General features: G+C 55.3%; 1 protein-coding gene across 5 annotated transcripts; it reads right to left on the bottom strand.

The window, feature by feature from the left end:
- Positions 1 to 463: 463 nt before the first annotated feature.
- Positions 464 to 17,753, bottom strand: LOC111153308 (Rho guanine nucleotide exchange factor 40). Of its 5 annotated transcripts, none has more exons than XM_022512252.1 (23): positions 16,667 to 17,753; positions 14,817 to 16,062; positions 14,514 to 14,681; positions 14,253 to 14,373; positions 13,572 to 13,668; positions 13,382 to 13,462; positions 13,136 to 13,252; positions 11,486 to 11,581; positions 11,284 to 11,399; positions 10,808 to 10,934; positions 8,895 to 9,017; positions 8,638 to 8,781; positions 7,544 to 8,154; positions 7,189 to 7,423; positions 6,776 to 6,862; positions 5,986 to 6,201; positions 5,102 to 5,272; positions 3,480 to 3,657; positions 2,607 to 2,711; positions 2,229 to 2,372; positions 1,594 to 1,724; positions 1,139 to 1,185; positions 464 to 888 (listed from the first exon to the last, which is right to left on the bottom strand). In XM_022512252.1, exons 1-22 carry the CDS (start codon positions 16,919 to 16,921, stop codon positions 1,144 to 1,146), a joined length of 4,611 nt encoding a protein of 1,536 aa, XP_022367960.1. In that variant the 5' UTR covers positions 16,922 to 17,753; the 3' UTR covers positions 464 to 888; positions 1,139 to 1,143. The 5 variants fall into 5 exon arrangements, with proteins under 5 accessions (XP_022367960.1, XP_022367961.1, XP_022367959.1 ...); XM_022512253.1 differs by having other exon boundaries at positions 512 to 1,006; positions 1,594 to 1,736; positions 15,345 to 16,062; XM_022512251.1 differs by having other exon boundaries at positions 512 to 1,006.
- Positions 17,754 to 19,630: the final 1,877 nt, after the last annotated feature.

A 19,630-nucleotide genomic window follows, 5' to 3' on the forward strand; every position in this document is an offset into this window, starting at 1 on the left:
ACTTGGGCCGTTTTGTCCGGAAATACTTCTTGGGGCACTTAGTGTTCACCCAGAGAGCTTAATAAGGAATGAGAAATCTTGGGCTTCACCCCCAGACTTCGGCTTCAGTAGCTCTGGGAGTGGGGCCCAGGAATTAGCATTTAGCAAGTAGCCTAGGGGATTCTCATGCCCTATGGTCTGAGGACCTCATTTTGAGAACTGCTGGATCCCAGCTTAAGGGTGACCCCTCAGCCTCAAGAACTGGGTGCAGTGGGAGAGGTGGAACTTCGCAGAGTGCATTGAGTCTCCGAGAGCCACTGGCGGAGGGGCATTCTCCCGCACCCACGCCCAGTTTGGGGCCAGGAAGGGGTACCAAAAGCCTTGGTTTTATTTTCTGTGTTCCAGTTAATGGGTGAGGGGAAGTGCTCAAGGTAGCAGCATCACCTCAACCCAGGGTCTGCTCTAGCTCTTCCAACACAAAATATGAGTAAATACGTTTAATATAACAATAGTATTATAATAACAGTAATTACATGTATAAAGTTTGTAGTACCCCCAATCCCCCACCCTCCTATAATGATTTGCAAAGCTCCATTTCCTATGACAACCCAGAGTGGAGTCACCAGGAACCACAGCTGACCTGGCAGAGATGAGTCTTCTAAGGGGAGAGTCTGGGTGGCACCACACGAAGGGGAGAATGCAGGCTGTTGGGGGAGGGCCAACACGGAGCAGTGTCCTGGGAGAATGCAGTGGCCCAAGATGGGGAAGGACCGGATGAGGGCTCATTTCTCCCCCTCCAGGGCATGAAGGCAAGCAAAGAGTGGACACTTTGGTTCCTGCAGGAAGGCAGCCGGCTGGAGAGAGCCAGAGATAGCAGCAGGGATACATGCTGGTCCTGTGACCTCCTCTCTGTCCAGAAAGCAGAAGGAAGGAATTCAGTGCTCTTCCAGTCCTCCACTATGTCCCACTGCCATCACGGCCCAAAGTGTGCTGAGAGGAAGGCCTCTAGCCAAGTTCTCCATCTTCTCTAGAAGCCAGGAGAGAAGAGGGAGATGGGTTGGGAGAGGGAAGAAGCTGACTTGCAAGAAGCTGGGGAAGGAAGGCAGTTGGTGCAAGGAGGTAGGAGTGTTGGATATAGTGGAAGGGGGCACTGACTCACTCAGGTCACAGAGGAGTGGTGGGGTCACTCAGGGTTCGGGCATGACTCTGCAAAAAGATGAACTGCAGTGAACTTAAAGGGTAAGGAAATGTCCTTTTTCCTATATTCGCACCCCCCCCAAGCCTGCCAATTCACCTCTCTTTCTTCCTCCCCCAGATTCCTCAATTTGGCTAATTTAATCCAAGTCCAGATACTTTTGGCATCCCCCCCACTTTTCCATCCACTCCTGCACTATGCACCTTATTAAAGATTCCTTTTCACTTCTGACCTTGATGCCTCTCCCCCAGGTCTAGGGATAGAGGAGAAAGGCAGACTAGACAATATATCCAACCTGTGGTCTTGCTGGGAACACAGGCTCCTTGGTTCCCCCTGCCCCCATGGGTTGAATGAGAATAGCCCACTCAGAAAGTGGCTGAAGAGATCACCCCACTTTCAGCCCTAGTATAGGGACTTACCTGCCGGGACAGCCCTAAGATCCCTCCACCGGCCAGAGTGGGAGTGCTGCTCCCAGGGTGGGGGGGCTGCAGGCTGGGGCTGTTTCTTGGTCCTGGGGACACATCTCCAGAAGAGTCAAGTGTTTCTGGGGCTGGAGGGGAAGCTAGGGTGAGAGCAGGGTATAGAACCCCTCTAGATTACCTTAAGCAACCAAGCTGCTCCATCAGGGAAGAAAAAGCTCCATAGCAACAGGAAGCTGTGAGTCACCATAGCAATCCAGTTGCAAGAGAACCCCCCTACCAAGAGGCAGGAAATTGTCAGCAGCATCATTAGAGCAACGAGGGAAGAAGCGACAGGAAACTATAAGGATTGCTGTGGTGAACCAGGAGGGTACAACAGGAAGCTGAGCAGTTTCCATAGAAACCCAAGGAGAGCTAGAGAGAGAGGTACAGAGGAAGTGCTGCTTAGCAACAGGCTGCTGTAAGCATTATCCTAGCAACCAGATGGAAGGCTCTTTTAGCAATGGGGAAGCTGTACATAGTTGTCATGGCAACTGGGCTACTTGGCTAGAAAAAGGAATTGCTTAGCAGCAAGCAGCCTGAACATCACCACGATGACGCAGCTGTTGGGGGCCACCCCTTGAGAGGTGCCTCACCCAGGGAAATGTGCTTGACGTCCAGATCCCAGGCCTCCTCCTCGACGCGGGCAGGCAGGGAGCAGGCTCCCGGTGAGAGGCCGGGAAGGGAAGGGCCGGCATGCTCAAAGGATGACACGGCCACGGAAGCCCGGGTGCGGGCGGCTGCAGAGAGGGGGGGGGGGGGGGGGGGGGGTGCTGGTGTGGGAAAGCCCTCCTGGCTCTCTGAAATGACCCTCAGTCTCACAGAGGGCCTCCCAGTCAGTCCCACAATTTCTGGGAAGACATGTCCACTCATTGCCCTTCTTCACTTTTCTACCATGCCTCCCCACTATGCCCTCACTCTCAAGGTCTTGACTCCTGGGAGTCGCCCCCACCCCCCAGCACTGTGGCCCTCACCTCTTCCAGTGAGCAAGGCACTCAGCGTCCGCTCCCCAAGGGCTTTGATGTCCAGGAAAGGTTTATTCCCAATGCCCATGGAGACCATCTGCTGCACTCGGAGCTCTAGGAAACAGAGACCCTGTTACCAACCTCCTTCAGTGCCCCCTTTGCTCCAAGCCCCAGCACTATCATGGTGGACTGTTCTGCCTCTTGCCAATTCTCATTCATCTGGTATCTCCTGTTACCCTTGCTGTCAACTGTCACTATGTGGATGGTGACGGTGGCCCTTAACCACCTCCTCAGACCCCTGTCTCTTGTCTCCTACATGTTGCACCCTGCCCATTTGTCATCCCAGCCATCTAACTTCTAATACTCACCCTCTGCCCTTTAACTTGGGCATTAAGAGCAAACCTCTCATTCTTACACACCTTTCTAGTTTATCAAGTGCTTCCATAGATAATCACCTATTTCACCATCCCTATCATATGAAGATGTAGCTGTCACTTTCCATTTTTTCAAGATCAGTGGGATGGGGTTCAGAGAATTAAAAAAAAAAACAACCCAGCCCCCAAAACACAGAACAAAACACACAGAAACACTAGTCCGGGTCACAGCATGTAAATTCTGGAACCAGGGTCTAGTGAGCACTCCTTCACTCTCTTTTGCCCTGCCCTTTGCTCTTGCTTTTCTGAAATTGGTAGCTGCCTGTTTCCTTTCGGTATACCTTAGACTAATCTCTATGCCAGCAACCTCTCTCCAGTCAGATCTGGAATCATCTCCTAAGTCATTCCTTTTCCATTCCACACCCTATGGTCTTCATGCACGCTAACCTCCCATTGTAACCTGGACCCTAACCGCCCCCCCCCCCCCGCCCCCGGCCCCGGCTCACACCCTTGTTGTGAGCCGCCTGTCTCCACAGCAGCTGGGCGATAGAACTGGTCCACTTGAGTTTGATCTCTGGTGAGGCTGCCTGCAGAGTGTATGCTTCTCGAGCGCGCCGCCGCCGGAACCACAACTCAAAGCAGAGTCCGCTGTCCCCGATGTTTTCTGTGAGCCCCATGTCAGCAGTCTGAGAAAAAGCGGAGGAGAGTGGGTGAAGACAGAGTGAGTCCTGGCTAGATGGCACCACATGGAAAAGCACTACACTTAGCTTGGCATCTGGTAGATGTTCAGTAAATGTTTGCTCAACACCTACCATATGCCAAGTGTTCTACATTTAGCCTTCCTAACAACCATAATTTACAGAAGGGGAATGCCCAGAGACACGAAGTAACTTGCCCAGGGGCTTATCATAGCTTAGTGGAGAGAGAGGGTTCAAACCCATGTCTACGTTATTCCAAACCTAGGCTTCTTTTTCTCTATTCTGTACTCCGCCCCCCGCCCCCGCTCCCTGCCCCCCCACCCAGCCCAGGAGCTGGAACGAATGTAGGCAGACAAAGTTTAGAAACCCTTAGTGGGGGGCACCTGGGTGGCCCAGTGGATTAAAACCTCTGCCTTCGGCTCAGGTCATGGTCCCAGGGTCCTGGGATTGAGCCCCGCATCAGGCTCTCTGCTCAGGGGGGAGCCTGCTTCCCTTCCTCTCTCTCTGCCTGGCTCTCTGTCTACTTGTAATCTCTGTCAAATAAAAAAATAAAAATATTAAAAAAAAAAAAAAAGAAACCCTTAGGGGGTGCCTGGTGGCTCATTTGGTTAAGCATCTGCCTTTGCCTCAGGTCATGATCCCAGAGTCCTGGGATCCAGTCGAGCCCCATATCCAGCTCCTTGCTCAGTGAGGAGCCTGCTTCTCCTTCTCCCTTTACGGGCCACTCCTCCTGCTTGTGCTCGTGCTTGCTCTCTCTCTCTCTCTCTCGCTGCCAAATACATAAATAAAATCTTAAAAAAAAAAAAAAAAAAGAAACTCTTAGAATCATGCCATACTGCCTGATCTAGGACTATAGGTCTTTCTCTCTCTCTCTCTTTTTTAAGATTTTGTTTTTTAAGTGATTTCTACACCCAATGTAGGACTTGAGCTCACAACCCTGAGATCAAGAGGCAGACACAACCGACGGAGCCAGCCAGGTGCCCCTAGGACTATAGGTCTCTATTAATGTTTATCTGGATACCAAAGTAGTTTCCCTGAAGAAAGGCCTCCCTCCTCTTGGGTTTGGTTCCACTGGTTCCATCAATTTAATCTATTAGATAGACTGATAGATAAATAAAGAGTCCTTTCTTGTCATCCCATGAGCCACCCCAACTCAAAAAGCATATATTCTTAATGGGAAAGGTCCTCCATTCTGGCTTGGAATGCCTTGTGAGGATCCCACATGTATGATAAAACCCCAATGACAATAATAGCAATTTCTATCACCTCTGGCATCCTAACCTGATAGGTGATTAAGGTCAAAACCTGTTTTAGATGGTTCAGATTCTGAACCTGGATTGGAGTTGAATTTCCAGAACATCTTGAGTTCTCGAGAACAACATGACTTCCTGGCCCCCACCACCCCCTGCCCGGCCAAGTCCCAGCATTCTACCTTAAAGGCCTGCTTGTAAACAAAGGTCTCTGACCCCCCCTCAGGGCCCTTGAGCTTGCTGAACAGGAGGAGATGCTCAAAGAGAAAGACATGGCGAAGGCACTTCTTTCGGCCACAGATGACAGTGAAGGGGTCCCGGTGTAGGAGCTGGCCCTGCTCCTTCAGATCTGTCTGGGGAAAGGAAAAGGAAAGGCAATTGGCCCTGGAACCCTTTGGGTGTATTTTATGGGGAGTAAAAATGGGATTTATAGGGCAAGGGGCCTAATGTACAAGTTCTCAGACTGAGTTAGGAAATCAGGGAAGGCCTTGGCCTACAATCCATCCACCGATCACCACGCACAGCACACCTGGCCTGGCCACATAGTCCTGCATCTCTAGACAGAAGGTACGCTCCACAATAGCGTTTGTAGGCTTGCATGGGGAAGCCTGTGGACACTGGAGATGAAGCACCATTCTGACCCGGGAAGAGAATCGGCAAACAGCCAAAGGGGAAAGAGTCTATCACAGAGGAGGCAGGTTCCCCACCTGTTTTGGACTTTCTGGGCTAGAAAGAGACTAAGTAAGGGAGAATAAGGTATGTGTTGGGTGCTGAGGTGCCTGAGGAAGTGCAGAGTAGATAAGGAAAGAGAAGAACTGGGAATGGAACAGGAAAGCACAGCCAGAGGTAGGATCATGGGATGTTGGGCAGGACATAGTTTCTTTATTTATAGATGAGGACACTGAGGCCCAGTGAAGTTCAGTGACTCGACCAAGGCCATCTAGCTATTAAAAATTAGAGCCTGGGCCCTCTGACTTTGAGTCTGGTCCTCTTGTCACTAACCACACTGCTTTCTGAAGCCACAGGGCTGGACAGTAGGAACTGGAGTGACGAGCCATGGCCTCACCTCACAGCCACGCACTGCCTCCACGGCCAGCAGGTCTCTGCCACGCGACTCCTGTTCCCGGAGCAGCTGCACGGCAGCCCCAAGAGCCTGGCGCTCAGAACTCAGCTCAGGCCCAGCTTCCCTTAGGAGCTCCTCCAGGAGCCGCCCATATCGAGCTAGCTGCTCCAAGGGCTGCTGCAACGCCTGGGGCAAGTGAGGGCCACTCTCCGCGGAGCCCTGGTTGGGGAGGAGACAAACAGGGATGAAGGGGGTGCTGGAGCTAGCAGGGGCTGAGCTCTGCCAGGAAGGTGGGTGGTAGGCCAGGCTTTTGGGGGTAGAGGAAGCCCAGATACTGCCAAAGGTAAGGTGAAACTTCCCTCAGAAAGAAAGCGGGTAGGGGGTCTGCCAGAATTCCACCATCCTCTGAATCTTGGAGAATGGAAGAGGAATACAGATAACCCCTTACAGTCTCTAGCTTCTAACTCTTGAAGTCATTTCACATAAAGTCTTTTGATTCTCACAGCACTCTGTGAGTTAGATAGAGTGGACAGTGCCCCCATTTACCAGATATAGAAACAGAGGCCCAGAGGAATCAAGAGTCTTGCCCGAAGTCCCTCAGGACCAAAACTCAGGCTCTCTTGGCTCCTAGTCCAGTGCTTGTGCCACCCTCAGCACTTCGGGGAGATTACTGGTGGGAGAGGTTCCTGGACACATTCAGGAAAGCTTTTCTTCCCTGAGAGACTTGGAGGGGGGGTGTGTTTTAGGGCTTTCTGCCCCCTCTTCTTCTCATGGGGGTTGGAGCAAAGGTTACCTTGCTTGGGGGGCCAAGTGCAGCCAGACCATTCTCCAGTTTGTGTCGGTGTTTCACGTACTGGGCGTAAAGGCTGAACTGGTCCCCCTGTGCCAGTGGGAAAAGACAAGCCGTCACCTGGGGAGAGACAAGCCTTTCCCTTTCCTCCTCATGTCCTCACTACAGCGCAAAGGAGAGCCCGGCTGCTCAGGCTGCCCAGGAAATGACAGACTCCCATGCAGAGAGTGAAGGTCAGACAGTACTCGAGGACAAGGACACAGGCTGAGTGGATTCAGAGGGGCCCAGGGGCCTCAGAGTCTTGGACTGCACACTTTCAAGGGGACGGGGAACGGATACGGAGAATGAATACAGGGTGACTGGGGCTGAGATGTAAGAAGGGAGAGGACCTAGAAGAAGTGTTTGGGGTCACTCACATGGCGAAGGAAGCAGGCCCCAATGCGCAGGGGGTGGGTGGCACAGCCCTGAAGCTCCCGGAGAAAGTGTGTCCGATGGAAGCTGCGAAGCCTCTCCCGGGTACTCAGGGCTGCGGCCCAGGCGCCCCTTAGTTCAGGAGTCAGCTCGGGCCCCGGGGGCGGCACTGGCTCGCTCAAGGTGGCCACGTACTCTTGCTCACAGGCAATCAGCTCTGACACCAGACGCTGCTGGGCGCTGCAGGGACAACAAGGAGGGTCAAAGGAGGCTGGGGCCCAAGACCGCCAACAATATTGTATTCCTTCCTGCTGGGCACTTGGGTCTGCCTCTTGGGCAGTAATTGGCCTAGGCTCTCACCTGATGCTTCGCTTGCGCTCCATCCGGGGGGTACCTACTCCCCAGGGCCCATCTGGACCTCCAGCCCGGCCCAGCAGCACATGTTCCCGGGGCGAGCACGTCCTGTCTACCACCTCGGTACTGGTGACTTCCAGGCCTCGAATCAGCACAGTCCTCGGAGGTCTACCCTCTGCTTCTGGAGCCAAGTCAGGGCCCTCTTCTTCACAGTCCTCCCCACAGGGGGCCAGGGAGCAATGGGATGGGGCTGTGCGTGGCCCAGGGCTGCTGGGGAGCATCAGGGAGCTAAGGCTGGGTGAGGGGCTGTGAGGGCCCCGGGGGGCCCCTCCGCTGCTGGCGCTGTCTGCCCTCCGTCGCCGATGGCCCCGTGGACTCGCCTCCTCTCCCAGCTGCTGCTGAATCCTCCTCTCCAGCTCTTGGCAGCGGGCCCGGCAGCGGCCCCACTCTCTCAGGGCAGCAGGGCTGCCCAAATCCAAGGCCAGGGCCCGCATCTCCTGGAAGGTGCCAGCACTGGGCTCCGGGGCCCGCCGCAGGGCCAGGGCTGCCAGCACTGCCTCCCTACCTGGCCCCGCTCCTGCCAGCCGAGCAGAACCTTCATTCACCCATTCATGCGCCTGCCGGGCCAGAGAGGATGGGGATGGGTAGAGAAAGAGTGAGGTCCAGTACTGTTCATGCATGCTGCCCAATGACAGCTCCTGTCCTCTTTAGCTGATGGCTTCCCAGAGCCCAACACCCTCTCAGTCCTCTGAGAACATCCCCTTTCCTATCCCAGCGCCACTGCCTGACCTTGTCACTCTGAGCTGGTATGGAGACAGAGCGGCCTGGATGAAAGAAGAGCCAACACTTACATGGAATTGATCAATGGTAGGCTCTGTACTAAGGGCTTTTTATATATGACCTATATTACACTCCTGGCAGTCCTGTGAAGGGGTGCCTATGGAGGCATGCTTGTCCCAGGTCATTCAGCAAGTAGGTTGCAGAGCCAAGAATCCAAAGAGATGGCTGCCTGAGTCCCTGCTTTTAGCAACCACCTGGTCAGCTTCCCCAGGCAGAAGCCGGGCTGTGGTGAGCATGGAAGAAAGAGGGTCTGCACACACCTGCTGGAAAAAGCGCTGTAGCCGCAGGGCTCGATGGAGGCCACTCTCAGCCTGCTCCAGCCTCTGTTCAAAGACATCCAGAACCTTCTGGGAGGCAGTGTCCTCCTCCAGGGCCAGGGCCTCCCGTGCTTGGGCCAGGCGCTCCTGGAGAAGGAAGGCTGTACTCAGACCTGGTCCTTGGTCCCAATCAGTTCCCCGCCCCCACTCTCCACCCCTGCTCCATGCCTTTTCTCCCCTGCCCCTCTCTTCCTTCTCACCTGAACCTCAGTGCTGAAAGCCCGGAATTGCTGCTCTGTCTCCTGCAGGGCAGACAGGGAGTCTCCGGGCACAGCAAAGCTAGCCAGCTGCTCCTCCCCTGGGCCTGAGATCCACTGCAGCACCTGAGGCAGACAGGGCAGGACAGCAGGGTCATGAGGGAGAAGGAGGCCATGCTGTGGGAAGGAAAGCTGAGATCCAGGTCCAACCCCATCACCCTGATCTATGGACCTTTGCGCAAACCATTTCATGCAGCTGTAATGTGGTCGGTAGTAGTTTCCTCAAGGGTCAAATGAGAAAGCACCAGAATGGGAAGCTGGGCTGGCAGGAAGCACTGAGGGAGGCGGGCAAGGGTTCCAGGCCCAGGCCCAGAGGGGACATAGATAAAGCTGGTGTGAGCCTGAGGCAGTATGAGGACTGTCTGGATAACTGAGGAGGAGAAATTTCACATTCACTGTGTCCACTGATGGGTGGGCAGAGGTCTCAGGGACCTAGCTTGAAGAGACAACCCAGTGGTGTGCGTGTGTTCCCAGCTCTAGTTGCCTAATATGGTGATATAAGGACTCTCATTTTGGTTCTGGGATATTTGACCAAAAGGGGATGGTAATTTTTTTTCTCTGAATTAAGGCTGGAAACTGGGTAGGACAGCCTGCAGACGAGAAGCTTGAGAATGTTCCCAATAATTAGGGTCTGACCATAAACATGTGTACAGTCCTTTGCTGAATTCATTTGGTTATCCTAACACCCTTGCGAGCTAAGTGTCGTTATGATTCCATTCTACAGATGTGGACTTGGGAACTCAGAGATGCTTCAAGATTTGTCCAACATCTCACTCCCAGCAGAGCTAGAACTCACGCTGAGAACCGTAGACTCTCGATCCTGTGTGTTAACGGTTTTTTTTTTTTTTTAAGATTTTATTTATTTGTCAGAGAGAGAGAGCAAGAGTGAGCACAGGCAGATAGAATGGCAGGCAGAGGCAGAGGGAGAAGCAGGCTCCCTGCTGAGCAAGGAGCCCGATGTGGGACTCGATCCCAGGACGCTGGGATCATGACCTGAGCCGAAGGCAGCCGCCCAACCAACTGAGCCACCCAGGCGTCCCTGTGTTAACGGTTTTGAAAGGGAAACACCAGCTAATAAGCAAGCAAGCAAAGAGTAAGAGATACAATCCCTTGGATGCTGGGTTGGAGGAAGCCAATATGCAGAAACCCCAGAAAACAGAGAGCCCTGCCCTCCACTTTGACATTGACCTTGAGATGACCCTTGCCCTGACGCCCACACGTAGGTCCATAAGGCACTCATTCACCATGCTTGGGGCTCTGGGGGAACAATCAGATTGCAAAGCCCCCTGTTCCCCTATCCCACATATTAGGATAATCCCTGTGGGGCTCTTAACCCCAGGAGAGAAGAATCAAGGTTCAGAGAAGCCAGCCTTATCCCCGAATCTTCCCCACAAAGAGGCCTTAGCATCTTCCATTATCCTCTCCTTCCAAGGTGGAGGAAGGTGGGACTTTTCCAGCTTTAGGTTTGGGGAGGACATCATAGAAAGAGTTGAGGGAACATGGATGGCAATGTAGCTAAAAAACTGGCATCAATAGACATTTATTATTTTAAGTTATAGGCACCCCAGAGTCAATTCCTCCCAGAATCCCCTAGGGCACCCAAGCATCTCTTCTAATCTCACAACCTCTAAGGATCCTTGATCACTGTTGGGGTAGGGGAGGTCTGGGTTCTCTGCTGGGGCTAAGATGCCTTCTCCCTCTTGCTGAATCTCACCCACCAGGCCAGCCTCTAGGGTAGGGTGAGGCAAGAGGGAGGGCCACCTGATCGAGCCATCAGCTGTGGATATCGGCAGTAAAGGAGGGCTGGAGGCCAGGTTCCCAGGCCAAGTAAGAGTGGTCTGGGGGTCCTGCCTCACCTGCTCGAGTCGGTGCAGTCGCTGTCGCCGCTCCTGCTGCTGGGCATGCAGGTTGGAGAGGCGCACGAGCTGGTGAATGGCCTCGTCCACCTCCTGGTACAGCGCAGCTGGGCCCGGGCCCTCCAGCCTGGGCAAAGAAAGGGACAGAATGACCTACTGCCCTTGTCAACCCCTTTCCACCACCCCACCGCATTCCATCCTTGCACAGCAGGCCTGGATTTGAATCCTGACTCTCCCACCGACTGACTAATCTTGGCCAAGGCATTTAACACTTCTGGTTCTCCAGATGCCTGTCTGTAATCATAACGATTACCTAGGGCCCTTATGCAAAGGTCATAGCAGGTGGAAAACATGATCTCCTGTGTAGAGGTATGCTCAGGAAGAACGATCTGGCAGCTGAGGTTTATTGACAGCTCTCTGCTGTGTCTCCATGCGCCCTGTCCACCTGCCCCCGCACACCCACCCCGCCCCCGTACTTGCTGCTATGGCTGGAACGCAGCCTCATCAGGATGGCTCCCCCGTCCCTCTGCAGCTCCATCAGCCGGGGATCTGCCAACACCTTCTGTAGGGGCTCAAGCATTTCTACAGCCTCCTAGGGGCAGGGAGCAGTCGACAGTAGGGGTTCCACCAGAGAATCCCCATCCCACCCCATCCCCTCTATCTGGTCTCATGTCCTACCTCTCCCTCTGGCTCTGCGGCTCCCTCCAGCTCCTCAATGGCTTGCCGCACAGAGCACAGCACTCCTTGGCACAGGCAGCACAGCCTCGCCACGTCCTGAAACACACACACACACACACACACACACACACACACACACACGGGGATGGAGAGGGGACAGCCCCAGACAATGCTTGGTTAGCTTCTGACTTTGTTGTTTACTAACTAACTGTATGACATTAAGCAAGCCCAGTAACCTCCCCGAACCTCAGTTTGCTCCACTGTAAAGTCAGGACAAGATACACAGAATTTTGGGGTGCCTGGATGGCGCAGTCAGTTAAGCATCCAACGCTTGGTTTTGGTTCAGGTCATGATTTCAGGGTCGTGAGATGTAGCCCCGCACCAGGCTCCACGCTGAGCGTGAAGCCTGCTTAAGATTCTCTCTCTGTCCCTCCAAACCCGCATGCACGCTCTCTCTCTCAAAAAAAGATACAGAGAGTTTTGTGAGGTTTAAAGAGACGATGCCAGGTAAGCCCTTAGTAAGGACTGGCACATTAAACGCTTAGTAAATGTGAGTCTCCTTTCCCCCTGTCTGCACTAGGTTTTCACCCTGTAAAGCCTTCCTCTCTGCCTGTTCAGATCCACTTCCCCTTTGAGGTATAGCTTAGAGACCACGTTACAGACCCCCTTTATTTATTTATTTATTTATTTTAAAAGATTTTATTTATTTATTTGACAGAGACAGAGATCACAAGCAGGCAGAGAAGCAGGCAGAGAGAGGGGGGGAAGCAGGCTCCCCACTGAGCAGAGGGCTGGATGTGGGGCTCAATCTCAGTACCCTGAGATCATGATCTGAGCTGAAGGCAGAGGCTTTAACCCACTGAGCCACCCAGGTGCCCCTATTTATTTATTTTTAAAAGATTTTATTTATTTATGATGGAGAGAGATAATGAGAGAGGGAATGCAAGCACGGGGGAGCTGGAGAGGGAGCGAGAAGCAGGTTCCCTGCTGAGCAGGGCCTGATATGGGGCTTGATCCCAGGATGCTGGGATCATGACCCGAGCCGAAGGCAGACACTTAACGACTGAGCCATCCAGGTGCCCCTGACATAAGTATTAAAGACCCTCTTTAATATTTAGCTCAGATCATGTTCATTTATCTTTTCTTGAATATTCATGTACTGAGATTCATAGAATCGGAGATTATATCACACTTGCTATACTTTGTGGATGAGGACCCTGAGGCCTGGATGTTGGTGCAGCGAACAAGTACAGAAAGGATACCATCTCTGGAAATGGGGCACAGTACCTTGTTCAAGGTCACATGGAACTAGAACCAGCCTTCCTGACTCTGTCCAGAACCCCAGTAAAGTTACCTTATGCTCTTCTCTAATAGCTTCTGACTTATGTCCCACCAAAAACCATATGCTGCTTAACATCGTATTAAGAACTTATGGAATATACTGCTCTCATCTCCCCAGCAGCCCACGGTACATGCGTAATATTTTGCTCATGGGTGGTGAACATAAATATGTATTGAATTGAATGGAAGGGAAATCACTTTTCACCATCCCCGTGGTCATGTCTCAGATCTGCCCTCTCTCTCCCAGAATGCCCTCAGCTGGGTCATTCCTGGCTCCCCCTCAACCTGGGTAGGGGAGGTGAAGCTTACCTGGTGCGTCTCTACCCAGTAGCTGGGAGAGGGTTCCCTGTGACCTCCCAAGTCCCAGGGCAGCTCCTCTGGCTTGGCCACTCTTTTCAGATCACTCTCTGATAGCAACTCAGCACCCTAGAGACACATGAAGGCAGGGGATTTCTGGCTTGGCCACCCAGGTGTTTGGGGACCAGCCTGGGGCTCTAGCCATCCTCTTCTCTCTCCACTACTCAGGGGGACTAGCTGGGAGCGAGGAGCTCAAACCTGAAGTCCATAGAGTTCAGCCACAGGATCGTCCTGAGTGAGAGCCAGCAGTCGCTGAATGAGGGGAGGGTCTCCTAAGTCCTGAGGGCAGAGAAGAATAACACCAAACAGTGGGCAACTGGGTGGCCTGGAATGGCCACCCGGGGAAGAGTTAGGGTCAGGAGAAGTTCCTGTGTCAAGGGCTGATTACCTGAAGTTGACTTAGAACAGAAATGAGGGCTGGAGGCAATGGGGGTGCCTTTCGAAGGTCCAACAGGATAGACAGCCCCAATATCTGGAGATCAGGCCTGTAGGGGCAGAAAGAGCCAAGGGGGCAGTGTGCACGCACATGTGTGTGTTGAGGGGATGGTGGCTCGGGGTCTGGTTTTACTGTTACTAGTCCTCAGGAGAACTCAGTGTCTGGTACTTTCAGGAAGCAATGGGCAAAGGGCCAAAGTGTGGGTTTTTGTCCAAGAGGCACTGCCCTAGCATTCTGGAGTCTATATGCAGATGATACAAAGTCACAGGATCAGGGTCTGGAAAACCAGGACCACTATGCTCTGGAAAGGTGTAAATTCCATTCCAGTATATGGCATGGTGCCTGCTAGGTTCTTGAAGCCCACTAAGTAGCTGCTGAATGAGTAAACCAATACCCTGATAATCTAGGCAGTGTCTTAGGATACTGAAAGTCAGCAGTGTTGATTTTGAACATTGATGAAGATATCCTGGAGGTCAGAGGTCAGCAAGGTCAGTGGTCAGTGGCTTAAAAATTGAGGGGTGAGGAAGTCAGTATCCTAGAGGTCAGGAAGTCAGTGTCCTGAGAAGAAAGGAGGTCAGGGCCCTCATGAGCAGGAGGTCAGTGTTCAGGGTGCCAGTGGTGGGCCTCGGTTACCTGAGCAATGAGTGGAGGTAATGAAGAGCAGTGCTCAGCATGTCTCGGGAGGGTGGGGGCTCCTCAGGAGGGCACGGTGGGGTAATGGTCAGCAAAGCTCGCCCACTCTGGTCCACCCCTCCTGAGGACAAAAAATGGCCAGGCTGTCCTGGCTGGGGGTAGGCCTTGGCTACCTCCCATCCACCCTGCCTCCCTCCACAGACCACCCTGATCACTTCTCTTTCCTTGACCCCTGTCCCTTCAAAACTGATGCCCACTGACCAGTCAGGACGAGGAATCCAGACGCCATTAGGTCCCAAGCTATATCCGGGTCATCGGAGATAGATACTGGAGCGGCCTCTTCTGGGACACTGTCCCCTTCCCCTTCCTGCCCCATCTCCAGGGATGGTGCTGGTGGGTCTGGCAGGAGCCCTTCTGGACCTGTGGGTCCTACACAGAGAGAAGCAGAGCTATGGGCCTGAGGAGGGGAGGGTTCTGGCTGTGGGGCTCCCAGCTCCTCCTCCAGCCCCCTTCCAGGCCCAGTCTATGCTGGCCCTTGCCTTGCTGGCTTCGGTGTCATCTCACCTGCCACACCTGCCAGACTGGACCCCTCCGGATCCTTCTCTCTGGCTGTCTCTTCTGTGGGTCCACAGCCTTCTGAGGGCTGAGGCTCTTTTTTCTCTGCTGGTTTGAGCTCCTCTTTCAGCTCTGACTCTGGCTTCCCTGAGCCTTTATGCTCCTCCTCGATGGGGCTATATCCTGGGGGGTCGTGCTCATTTGGTGGGGGCAGAGTGACAAGGACTTCCAGGTGGCTGTCCTCCTCTTTGACCTCGGGGCTCAGTGGAGCACTGTCCCCTCCTCTACTAAGAGCCCCTCTGCCTGCAGCACGCTTCTTTCTCCTGTTTCCTTTGCCTGTTCTCCGAGGGGTGCCAGGGGGTCCTTCAGCCCCTTGGCCTGCCCCTCCCCCAGCCTCCCCCAGCCTCAGGGGACAAGGTTCAGAGGCTTCCCCCAATGTCTCTGCTGGAAACTCAGACACCTCTAAGGCTGTTGCTTCTGGGAGAGCCTCGGCTCCTGGGGGTGATCCAGGGGAGGCTCTGGTGCTGCTTCCCTCACCCGGTGGGCGTGCCCCATCCTGGTCCCGAGGCCCCAGGCCCTTTTGGTGCATCCAGGCGCGGTGTCTCCTGTGCCGACCCTTCCCTCCAGCACTCTTCCGGGTGGGTACTGTCCGGGTCCTGGAGAGGCCCGAGGAGCCCTCAGCATCCGTGGGGCTCCCCCTCACAGGCAGTGTCACCTCCAGCAGCTCCACGTACTCGCCTTCAGGTCCTTCAGCAGGGGCATTGTGCCCATCGCCAGGACTCCGGGTTCCCAGGGCCTCCTCGGGGAGTGGAGGGCTGGGGAGCCCTGGGGGTCCAGAGGGCAGTTCGGGGGGCAACGTGCTTGGCCGATGTCCAACCATGAGGCCCCCTTTGTGCACAAATCGTGGGCAGATGAGTTCTGCCCAGGGCAGCCGCTGAATTCCAGAGGGCGCAGAGAGGAGGCAAGTACTGAGGCGACCTGTGGGCCGGTCCTTATTGATGCCCTGCAGCCACTCAGGTGTGAACAGGTAGGCACAGGCCTCATTGGGCACAGGCAACTCCTGCACCCGCCCACCCCCTGGGGCCAGGCACTTGAGTGCCAGGCGGGGCGCTTGGGCTGCGGAGGGCACCACTTGCAGGTAGAAGTCTCCCGGGCGCAGCAGCTGCCAGGGCAAGGCTGCCAGCTGCACCACCACCTGCTCGTGCAGGCAGAGTGGCCAGCCCTCGTGGAAGAAGAGGAAACCGCTGTACTGGGCCTGGGGAGAGAGGTGCAACGTTGTGCTCAGGTTCTGCTGAGGAAGCCAGCCAAAGAGGGCAGTTAGCACGGGACCATCCTAGGTAGTGCTGCCCTGTGGCCTGGTGGGTTATAATCCTTGGGGATCTGGAGGGGTATCTCGGGATGTTCATGGAGCAGAGGGAGGGAATGGGCTGGCCGGTTTTCTGGTAGTAGGAAGCTTCTCTAGGAAACGAGTTCCCTGTGTGGGAGAGTAACAACTGAGTCATTACAGAGACATGGTCAGCAGATGCCATTGTCTGGGAGGGCTCAGAGACTCTTAAGAGTCTTTATATCTGTAGAAGTGAAGGATCTCTGTTGAGTCATGTCTGGGGGAGTTAGATATCTTGAGAAATCATTATGGGGGGATATCTGGAATTGGATCTGTTGGGTCTGGGTTTTCGGGAGTTGATGTTTCTTAGGGGTCAATATTGGGGGAAGACGAGTGTCTTTCTGTGTGTTAGTACGTGAGTGGCCTCTGCCTCGGCTGGGGGTGGGGTCAGTGTTGGGAGGTGGCACCTCTGGTGAGAGGGAAATTAGTCTGGCTAGTCTCTGGAGTGAGGCAGTGGATCTTAGGGGCCACTCACACAGGCTTCCTGCTGGACCTTGGCAAGCAAGTGCTTGGCGGGCACCAGGAAGTCCAGCGTGTACCTCAGGGCATCCTCCCGATAAGTTCTCTCCACCACCTGGAACACCTGGCCCAACAGCGTAGGGGCTGTCGCCTCGAAGGGTGGGTACAGGGCGGCAAGTGTGCTCTGCACACAGTCCTCCACTGGCTCGGGCTCCTGGGAGAGAGAAGACCAGCTGCAGATCCCTAGAGAGCGTGGCCCCGGGGACCACATTGTGCACACGGTGTGTGTTCAGAGAGGACCCTCAGGAAACGCTGGCTGAAGGGGCCTGTGATGGCCTCCATGGGGCTGGGGCAGTCAGAGTGCACAGACGCAGCAGGGCTCCACACTGGAGCTCTGAGACTCTGGCCCTGGAGATCCAGGGAGCATTTGTCAGGAATGTCGCTGATCTTAGGGCCAGTCCTGCTTCTTGTGAGTTGGGACCATTGCACAGTTCCTCCTCAGGACGAGACAGTCTTCTGGGCTACCAGAAGATGTAGCAATGGCTGAGAGAGTTGGCAGGGTGGAGGGCCAACTTGCAAGCAGCCCCCCACCCCACGGGCGTAAGGACACCTCTAACTTAGGTGGCAATGCCACCACCTTGAATAATCATATCCTAGAGTTGGTCACTGGGTGAGAAGGAGGAGGACTGGGAAGAAGGAGGACTGAAGGGCTGTCCGTCTGACTTTCTAGCGACCTACTCTCTTCCAGAATGGCTTCAGAGCAATCACCCACTCCCAGAGCATGTGGGATTGGGTTACAAAGAACTGGGTGGGGGCAGCCAAAAGAGGAAAAAGTCACAAAAGGAACACGTGGGGAAGGGAGGAGGCCTTGATGGTATGTATTTTTCCAACTCCAGTAGGACCTCTCTGCCAACTCCACCTGCCGCCACTGTCTCAAAAGACAGCCCTGCTTCTTCTGCATTTGCCTCCCTAAGTGCATGATCAGGTCTCTTTCTCTTTCTCAGACCCTAAAGAAGCACCCCCTCAGGCTATTCCTTTGCAGACTAATTTCTCTTTCAAGATGGCTCTGAAGTTCTTTTATCAGGTTTCTTTGCTGTCAGTGGCACGGGGCTGCGCTGCAGTGTTCAAGTTCTCTCTCACCGCCCTCCACCCCCACTCCTGTCTTTGCCCAGCAGTCAAAACTGCATATTTTACCAGTTGCCCATCTGTCCCGACCCTCTGCGAAACTAGGGCAGCCACTCCAGAGAGGGATATTGAGTGCGTCAGCATGGAGACCCAGCCCCAAGGTGTGTGGGCGAGCGGACAGACCCCCCAGTGTTTCGGGGACCCGGCTGGCTCGGTGAAAGTGGGTGGGGGGAGGGTGGAGAAGAGGGGCGGGGAGGCAGAGTGGGCCGTCGGATCGGAGGCCAGGAGGGGGCAGCTAGAGCTTGAGTAGCGAGGCAGCTGCAACCCATTAGGGGCGGTGAGCTCATGGCTGAGCAAGAGTCTCAGCCACAGGAAACTGCAGCGGGAGGAGGGGAGGAGGGGTCTGGGGTGGGAGGCGGCAGGCAAGAACACAGAGACCGGGCCTCCAGTCAGCCAGGACCAAAAGGAGACCATTGAGACTGAGTCAGCTCTCCCTGGCCCAGTTCCTCTTTTTTCTTGCTCTAGTCTCCCTGCCAGGGGGTGCCCTTCCTTCTGTAGATCAGCAGCCCCGGTAGTGCTCCTCCCCCCACCTCCTGGCAGTGAGCGCCCCCTGGCAGGGCCTCCCCCCTCCTCCACTCTGCAGCGAGTGCCCCCTTAGCCGTGGACCTCCCCCACAGCCCCCTGCAGTGAGCGCTCTCTCCCGCAGTGCCCACTCCTTGCAGTGATTCTTCAGAGACAACTTCTGGAGTGAAAGTTCCCAGAATAGCGTCCACTCCTGTTGGTATGGACTCCCCCTTAACAGTGCCATTCTGCTTCCCGTGTCCTAAGTTGCTGCTGCCAAGAGTCCCCTACCTCCTGCAGGGAGCTCCCGCTTGTGTTTCCTTCCCTCTGCAGCGGGAATACTCGGAGACAGTGCTTCGGTTCCCTGCAGCGAGACCTCTGGGGTACTCTCCCCTACCCCCACCCCCCCCCATCCTCGGTCTCCTGTCTGCTCTGGCAGCGTCACGCCCCCTGGCACTGTGAGGCCCCCTCCTCACTCTGTCCACTATCCTGAAGCAGCCCCTCTTTCTCCGCGGGAATTTCCCTCTTTGGCCATGTCCCTGGCCCCAGCCCAGCCACAGCTGCGGCCGGTCCCCCAGGGCCGGATGGGTGGGCCCAGCTCACCGGGCTGGGGACTGGGATGGAAAATGGTGGTTCCAGGCAGGTCAGTTCTCATGACCCGGGGCCGGGCCCCTTCCAGGGCCGCTGCAGCACCAACCCGCAGAGGTTTCCCGCGGCTAAGGAGCTGGGACCCGGAGGGGCTGGGAAGATCCTGCAAAGGAAGGCACAGGTCCGGACAGAGGAGGGCGGGGGGAGGTGTGTGGATCGGGGGAGCGACTGGAGGGAGGATGGGGGAGGGGGCGGAGAATAAGGGAAGAAAGAAAGAGTGAGGGCAATACCCGGTGGGGACAGAGCCAGACAGTGGGGCAGACAGACAGATCAAAGAAAAGAAGGGGGGATGGGAGGAAGGAGAGTCTCAAGAGCGCTCAACAGACCGAGGCGGGCGCAGGAGGCAAAGGGCTGGGGGCTGGCGGCCCCGGGCTGGCAGCGCGAAGGAGGAGGGGGACACCGGGGCCGCGACGCCGGACTCACCATGGCTCGGCGCGGGGCCGCGTCCGACGCTCGGGCGGGCGGGCGGGGCCGGGCGCGCCGCCGCCTCCCTCCCGCCGCTCGCGTCTCGCTGGGTCTGGCTAGGGGACAGCTCCGACCGCGGTGGCGGATCGGCCCGCTCGGGCTCCCAGGCCGCGGGGCCCAGCCAGGGAGGGCCGAGACGGCCGCCCCTCCCCGCCCCGCCCTTCAGTGCCCGCCTCCGCCT

Source organism: Enhydra lutris, unplaced genomic scaffold (genome assembly GCF_002288905.1).
Source record: "Enhydra lutris kenyoni isolate GAN:26980312 unplaced genomic scaffold, ASM228890v2 scaffoldscaffold31, whole genome shotgun sequence".
Lineage (NCBI taxonomy): Eukaryota > Metazoa > Chordata > Mammalia > Carnivora > Mustelidae > Enhydra > Enhydra lutris.

Excerpts from the sequence above, each read along its gene's own strand:
- LOC111153308 (XM_022512250.1), bottom strand. The coding sequence starts at position 16,921 with ATGTGGTCCCCGGGGCCACGCTCTCTAGGGATCTGCAGCTGGTCTTCT. Across the intron at positions 16,063-16,666 it reads AGGTCCAGCAGGAAGCCTGT|GCCCAGTACAGCGGTTTCCT; the intron begins GTGAGTGGCCCC and ends CTCTCTCCCCAG. Across the intron at positions 2,712-3,479 it reads ACAGGCGGCTCACAACAAGG|AGCTCCGAGTGCAGCAGATG; the intron begins GTGTGAGCCGGG and ends TCTGTTTCCTAG.